Source organism: Lucilia cuprina, chromosome 3 (genome assembly GCF_022045245.1).
Source record: "Lucilia cuprina isolate Lc7/37 chromosome 3, ASM2204524v1, whole genome shotgun sequence".
Lineage (NCBI taxonomy): Eukaryota > Metazoa > Arthropoda > Insecta > Diptera > Calliphoridae > Lucilia > Lucilia cuprina.
In genome coordinates, this window is record NC_060951.1 from 28,878,094 (window position 1) to 28,885,742 (window position 7,649).

Below are 7,649 nucleotides of genomic sequence, written 5' to 3' on the forward strand. Positions count from 1 at the left end.
CATTGTACATACTTAGACCGGAAGCTGTTGCAAAACTACTGTTACTTCTAGCGATACTTTTTAATATATAACGAATACCATTTTCAAAAAAAATGTTCATTATATGACATAACATCTTGTTACCTACATAGTTAATTTAACACTTAAAAGCTACTAACCTATAATTATTTACCTAATGTAGGGTGTTAATAGTATACATACACATTTCACAACATGACGTTTTTCATAAAAACTTTTTGTCACTACTGTACTTTCTTAACGAAAACAGATTATGAATCATTGCACAGTGGGATTTTAAAAAATTAATAAAAATGGCACAACTGTACATTGTCAACAAACATTTTAGGAAATTAAAAATCATGGCACAGTGGGTTGTGGAAGAAAAAAATTATAATAATAAATTTTAGAATATTTTAAATGACAGCACTGTGGGTTGTAGTCTGTAAAAAGAGGAGAAAAATGCAGATTTTTCAGGGTTTTCTAAAGATTTAGTCAGTAAGGCGTCTTTCTATTGTCATAAAATTCTGCAAATAATCTAAATCAAACCGTTTAAAACTATTAAAACACTTTGTTTTTATATCCATATATCAATCGCCTTTATTTATTGGATTTCTATTTTTTTTCAATTACAATACTAAAACATAGATTCTATCGGATTTTCTTTTAAGAACTAAAAGTTTTACATGAAAGAGGTGTTTTTTGCCATTTTGTTTTGGAGCAGAATCAATACAAAACGTAACAAAATTGTTAAATAATTCATAAAAAATACAATAATTTCGAAAAGAAACTTTTTTTGTGGGGAAAATAAAATGTACGTTTAAACAAATCCTTTATTTAAAAAAAAAAATGCTAGACTATATTTAAACGTCATATCTAAATATTAAACAGCGATTATCTCAGCTAGCACAGCCGTGCCGCCTTAAAGAAAATCGATGAAATTATTATAGTTTCTATTACTATTTTCAAATTTTTGTTTGTGTGAGCTATTATTATTATATTTTTGTTTTTTTTTTTTTTTGATAAATTTAATGACATTTTGTTATATTTTTGTTAAATATATATTAAAAAGTATTATTTTCCATTTTTATGAGTTTTGTTTTTTATATTTATTATATGAATAAAGTTAATTTTGTGTATTACTTTGTTTTTTTTTTATTTTTTAGAATATATTATTAATGTTAAAAAAAGTTAATAGTTGCTGTTGTCGCCACCCGTCTGTTGTTGATAAACTTCAATAGTATCGCCTTCTTCCATTTCCAAGGAGGTAGGAGTGTCATTTTCATTGATGGGTTGACCATCAAAGCGAAACCGAACAACTTGCATAGATAAACCCTGCGAAAAAATTAAGTTAAATATATAAAATTTGTATAAATAATAAGTGCTTTGTAAGGAATACTTGTAAAATTTTCTAGTTTTAAGTTTAAAACTAGCAAATTGCCAAAGTATTGTAATAATGAAGAAAAAAAATGTAAACAAAGTTTTGTTAGAGGTTTTTGAGTTTTCAACTTACCGCTCTGTCACAATAAGCATTCATTAATTTTCTGAGAGGTGTATGTTTCTTGATTTTGAACTGTACGACGGCATTATCTTGGCCCAAAACTTTCAAGTTAATGTGTTCTGTTTCAGATCCCTGGAAAGAAATTGAAAAAAATACATATTAATATATCTTAGTTTTAGTCTGCATTTATACAACTAAAACCCATTGTGATTTGAAGTTAGCTACGCTACACAGAAAAATTCTTTGAAAATTTGCTACAACAATGACACCGCCGCTTCTTGTTAACATTTAAGACAAAACGACCAAACAGCCGATATACAAAATTTTAATTTCGGTAAAAGTAGCAATAGTATACAGATATTATGTTGATGAAAATAAACAAAAACAACAAAAAACAAGCAGCTGTCTATATACAAAAACACAGTAAAAAACAGAAATATTGTAAAAAAAACTGAACATTATTACAACTAATAAAACGACGCTAACCATAAAATATAAAGCCTCGTTTAAATGGCGAAAACGAAATAAAGAATGTAGGGTATAAATATGCACAACTACGAGTGGAAGTGGAAAAAAAGCCACACAAAAATTTAAGGTTATGTTTGAAAATTTTTACACACACTAAATGCTTCCCATGTATTTTAGAGGATTTTTCCAACATCACAAACTATCATTTCTCAAAGATTAAAGTTCTGCAAATTAATGTTTTATTTCAACTATTCAAAAATATTTATAAATTTAAACTTAAAACAGCAAAAAAAAAAAAAAAATAAGCCGCATTGCGTCGCTGTTGACCGCGCCATGTTTGTCGGCGTCATACACTTTTTTTAACAAAGTTTTTCTTTTATTCTCCCCTTTCTATAGACAAGCACAAAATTTTATTTATATTTCTTTTGTTAAAACGTACCTTCTTTTCGTCAGACATGTTTAAAAACTTGTATTTAAATTTCTTTGTTTAGTTTTGTTAACAAATTTGTTATAATTTAGCACTGCTTGTGTTTATACACGCAACTTTTTTAACTCTATATCGCTGCTGTTATCTTGTACAACACACTTTGCGGGACAATCAAATACTGCTGCTTGCAAAAAATTTCCCTTCGTTTCGTTAAGCAGAATCGACAAAATGTAGCATGAAAAAAAAGCGCCGCAACGCATCAGCCATCTTCTTTCAACGCCATTATTCGTTAAGAATACAACTCTGTATTTCAAGTAGTACAAATGCAGCTCTGTATGATGAAAAGGTGATGCCATATGGGGGGTGTAAGGAATTTAAGGTAGTTTTATATGTAATTCAATGGTTTGCTAAATTTTTTGTAATAAAATTTGTATTAATACTATTCTGGGGTCATAATATAACATTAAGTGATTAATTTCAGTGTTAAGCAACGTTCAGAATGATGTAGTATTCTAGAAAATTGTATTTCTGTATATTTTTACAAATTATATTCTTAAAATGACTATCTCGCTTTTATTCATCCCAATATGGAGTACTTTGTCATTGTGAAAGTATGTTTAAGCGATGAAAAATGTGGACTTTATCATTTTTTTGTAAAACACTTGTTATACTTACTTACTTACTTAGAACTAGGGTTCTATAGTTGAAACGACAAGTCGACTTTTCTTTTTGCATTTTATGAAAAGTCGACTTTTCGATTTTCGACTTTTTGCATTTAGTTAAAAGTCGATTTTTCGACTTTTCGACTTTTTTCATTTAATTAAAAGTCGATTTTTCGACTTTTAATATATTATAAATAGTCGATTTTTTGACTTTCCGAATTTTTGCGACTTTTCGACTTTTTCCGACTTTTTTCGACTATTTTCGACTTTTTCCGACCAGAGTTAAAAATTTATAAAGTTGCCAGAAGCGTAAATTTATAATGTTGCCATTTAACATTATATTATTGTTATTATTTTTATTATTATTATTATTATTATTATTATTATTGTTATTATTATTTATTATTAATAAAAAATTTTATTTATATTTTTCTATTTGTTGCAAATCTTTGAGTTTTTTCGACTTCTTTCTATTTTCAACTTTTTCCGACTTTTTTCGACTATTTTTGACTTTTTCCGACTATCTTCCACTTTTTCCGATTTTTTCGACTTTGTTCGACTTTTTCCGACTTTTCAAATTTTTCCGACTTTTCGACCTTTTTCGACTTTTCGACTTTTTGACTTTATTCGACTCTTTCCGACTTCGACAATAGTCGACTTCGACTTTTTTCGACAAAAAGTCGATTGTTCGATTATTCGAAAGTCGATTTATAGAATCCTACTTAGAACATAGCAAATTTTGCTAAATTCAATACATCTCGCAATCGTAATAGGCAACATCACATACATTTTAACTAAAACGTGGCAACTCCTTTTAATTGAACGAAACTTCACAGTTGCTTTATGTCAGTACTTACCAAGTGCTGCCAAGTTTTAAATTGTTTTTTCCCATGTAAAAAAACAAGGTTGCCTGATTGCCAACAAATTCAGACTGTTAATATACAAGAAAACATATTATTTTTATATAATATATATTTATCTTTATTTATTAAGATACATTTACATACATATGAAATTTAGGAAAATCGTATAAAAGAAAAAAATATATATAACATACAAACACACATAATATTTTTTTGTTTTGTTTTTGTTTTCTTTTTTTGTTTGTTTGGTTAGGTTAGTTCAAATGTTTTACAATTCACGGAAATAGAGAATTTGAATATTTTTGTGTTTTTTTGCTTTTCAACTTGTTTTTTTTTGAAGGATTTCATTTTGTTATTTTTGTTTGGGAAATTGAATTGTGATAAAATATATTTATTTATTTTTTTGTTTTGTAGGGGATAGAATTTTTGTTTATTATTAATTTCAAGTATTTTTCTTGTTTGTAGTAACACTATTACAACTAGATTATTTTTTGTTTGTATTTGGTTAATGTTCGGTTAATTTTTTTTTACTTTTGAGTTTTTAAATATTTTTTCCTTTTTGACTAAAATGAGCTTTTGTTTTATTTTAAACTTTTTTTTTTAAATTTTTTGCCAATTTAGTTTAATATTTTTTTTTATTTTTTTAATTCTTAATTTATATAATAATGTCACTATTTATGTTAGAATAGTTGTTGTTTTTTTTCGGTTTTGTTGTATTATTTATTATAATAATTTTTACAAAAATTATTTATAGGTAATCATGTACATATTGTAGCGCCTGTTCTTTTTCTTGTGTGTCTTTTTTAAAGATTTTAATAATAATCATAATAATATATATAAGTTTTATTTTTTATTAGTTTTAATATAAAATTATTTATTTTTAAGCTGTTTGTTTTCTTTTTAAATTATTTTTTCTCTTAATTTTATATTTTTTATTTATTTGATAGTTGATGGGTTTTTAACTAGTTGTTGTTTTTTGTTTTCTTTTAAATTATTTTTGTTTTTTATAAACTTTTATTTTTTTTGTTTAAATTTAAAAATTTCTCTGGTGGGTCTAATCTGAGAGTTTTGTGTATTTTTATTATATATTTTTTTTGTTATTTTATGATTTCTATTTAGTATGGAAGTGTTTTTTTATATTAATATAATTTTTGCTTGTAAATTAAATAATTTCTTTTTACTACATAAACAAAATATCTGAACTGATTTTAACACACTGCTTAAATTTTTTTGATGTTTATGGCATTTTTGTCGGCGCTTTAGCGTATTTACATTGTGATTGCTGTTTCAGTTCATACATTTTTTTAAAAAATATTCTGAAACTTTTTTAAATACAAAATCATTCAAAAAATGGACATCTTTCGTCTCTCTCTCTTAGGTAAGATAGCACGACGAGTCAAGCGGCATCATTACCATAAAGATATTGCCAATGCTGTATAGCAAATGCACCTCATATCTTCTATAATTATGTCCCAGCAATCTAGTAATTATGTCCCAGCAACCACAAAAGAAGACCTAGTCCTACCATATAACGACTTCTGCAACAGCTGTCAGGAAAAAGAATAGGAAGAATCTATTAAACATCTTTTATGTCGTTAAAAGACATTCGCTTGAAATTCTTGGAGAAGCGTTTAATCGGCGACCTGTCAGTATTAAGAAAAATTGTTCTACCATTTAACGACTTCTTTAAGAGATGTAAAGATAAAGAAGTGGAATATCTATAGAACAACTTGTTTATTATTTTCCTTCCTTGTTATCCTCTATGAATTCTAAGGAAAACGTTTATTCGGCGACTTGTCAGAATTAAGGAAACTGTCAGAAAAAGAAGAGAAACAACTTCTTTGTTATTGTCCGGTGTTAAAAGTCATTCTCTTTGAATTCTTGAAAAAGCGATTATTCGATGACCTGTCAGAATTAAGAAAACTTGGTCCACCACTTCTGTAGAAGCTGTTAGGATGAAGAAGAGAAAGAATTTATTTGTTATTGTCGAGCTTTAAAAAACATTCGCTTTGAATTCTAAAAATGACGATCTGTCTGAATTAAGAAAACTAGGTTTATCATATAACGATTCTGTAGAAACTGTCAGAAGGAAGAAGAGAAAGAATCTTTCTACCAACTTCTTTAATATTTTCCGGCGTTAGAAAACGCTATCTTTGTATTTTTAGGAAAAAGAGATTATTCCACGACCTGTCAGAATTAAGAAAACTTGGTCTATCATATACCGATTCTGTAGAAGCTGACAAGTTAAAGAAGAGGAATAATCTATAGAACAAGTTCTTTGTTATTGTCCGGTGTTAAAAGAAATTATCTTTGAGTTCTTGGAAAAGCGATTATTCGACGACTTGCCAGAATTAAGAAAACTTGGTCTATCATATAACGACTTCTGTAGAATCTGTCTGGATGAAAAAGAGAAAGAATCTATGAAACAACTTGTTTGTTTTTGCCTGGCGTTAAAAGATATTCGCTTTTAATTCTTAGTCGGGATGAAGAAGCGAAAGAATCTATAGAACAACTTCTTTGTTATGGTCGAGCGTTAAAAGACATTCGCTTTGAATTCTAAGAAAAGCGATTATTAAACGACCTGTCAGAATTACGGAAACTGTCAGATGAAAGAAAAGGAAGAATCTATAAAACAATTTCTATTTATTGTGTCATCGTTAAAAACATTCTCTTTGAATTCTTGGAAAAGTGATTATTCGAATACCTGCCAGAGTGGAGAAAACTTGGTTGCCATTTAACGACTTCTGTAGAAGCTGTTAGGATGAAGAACAGCTAGAATCTATAGAAGAAGTTCTTTGTTATTGTCCGGCGTTAAAAGACATTCACTTTGAATTGTTAGGCAAGCGGAAGAAGTTGTTCTATAGATTCTTTCCCTTCTTTATGATGACAGCTACTACAGAAGACGTTAAACGGAAGACCAAGATTTCTTAATTTTGACAGGTTGTTCGACTACCTGGTCTACCATTTAACGTCTTCTGTAGTAGCAGTCAGCATAAAGAAGAGAAAGAATATATAGAACAACTTCTTCCGGTGTTCTAAGACCGATTTATTTAGCGAACTGTCAGAATTATGAAAATAATAGAATAAAAAAGGAAGGATCTATTGAACATCTTTTTCTGTCACAGTATTACGTTAAAAGACATTCGCTTTGTATTCTTAGGACAACGTTTAATAGGCGTACTGTCAGAATAAAGAAAACTTGGTCTGTCATATACCGATTCTGTAGAAGCTGTCAAGATAAAGAAGAGGAAGAATCTATAGAACAAATTATTAGTTAATATCTGGTTTTAAAATATATTCTTTTAAAATTTTTAGAAAAGTGACTATTCGACGACCAGAAACAGATCAAAACTATCAGAATTATCTTTGGAACTCACGTGTACGGTTTTGCAGCCTGTTTTGGAATTCAGTACGAAGTGTTATCCTTAGATTTTGAATGATTTTGTTTTGAAATTCTTTAAAGATTTTATTTTCTAAAAATAAATTTTCTTATTTTAAGTTTTAAGAACAATATAGGTTTTTTTCTTTTAGTTTTTGTTTTTGGAATTTATTGTTAAACATTGCAAATATTTAGAGTGTCCTGCACATTATTATATGATTTATGTATTTGTATGTATGTTTGAGTATAATTTTATAATTTTTGCTTTTAATATTTTAATTTTATTTTGTTGTTTTTTTATACATTTAGATAAAACTGTTATAAAATTTTGTTGTTTTTTTAATTTCTCTGT

General features: G+C 27.6%; 1 protein-coding gene across 1 annotated transcript; it reads right to left on the minus strand.

Annotated features, from left to right (window-relative positions):
• Positions 1-571: 571 nt before the first annotated feature.
• On the minus strand, positions 572-2,593 carry LOC111687306 (small ubiquitin-related modifier 3). The gene is made up of 3 exons (XM_023449737.2): positions 2,406-2,593; positions 1,511-1,630; positions 572-1,332 (listed from the first exon to the last, which is right to left on the minus strand). Exons 1-3 carry the CDS (start codon positions 2,421-2,423, stop codon positions 1,189-1,191), a joined length of 282 nt encoding a protein of 93 aa, XP_023305505.1. The 5' UTR covers positions 2,424-2,593; the 3' UTR covers positions 572-1,188.
• Positions 2,594-7,649: the final 5,056 nt, after the last annotated feature.

Excerpts from the sequence above, each read along its gene's own strand:
- LOC111687306 (XM_023449737.2), bottom strand. Across the intron at positions 1,333-1,510 it reads ATGCTTATTGTGACAGAGCG|GGTTTATCTATGCAAGTTGT; the intron begins GTAAGTTGAAAA and ends ATTTTTTCGCAG.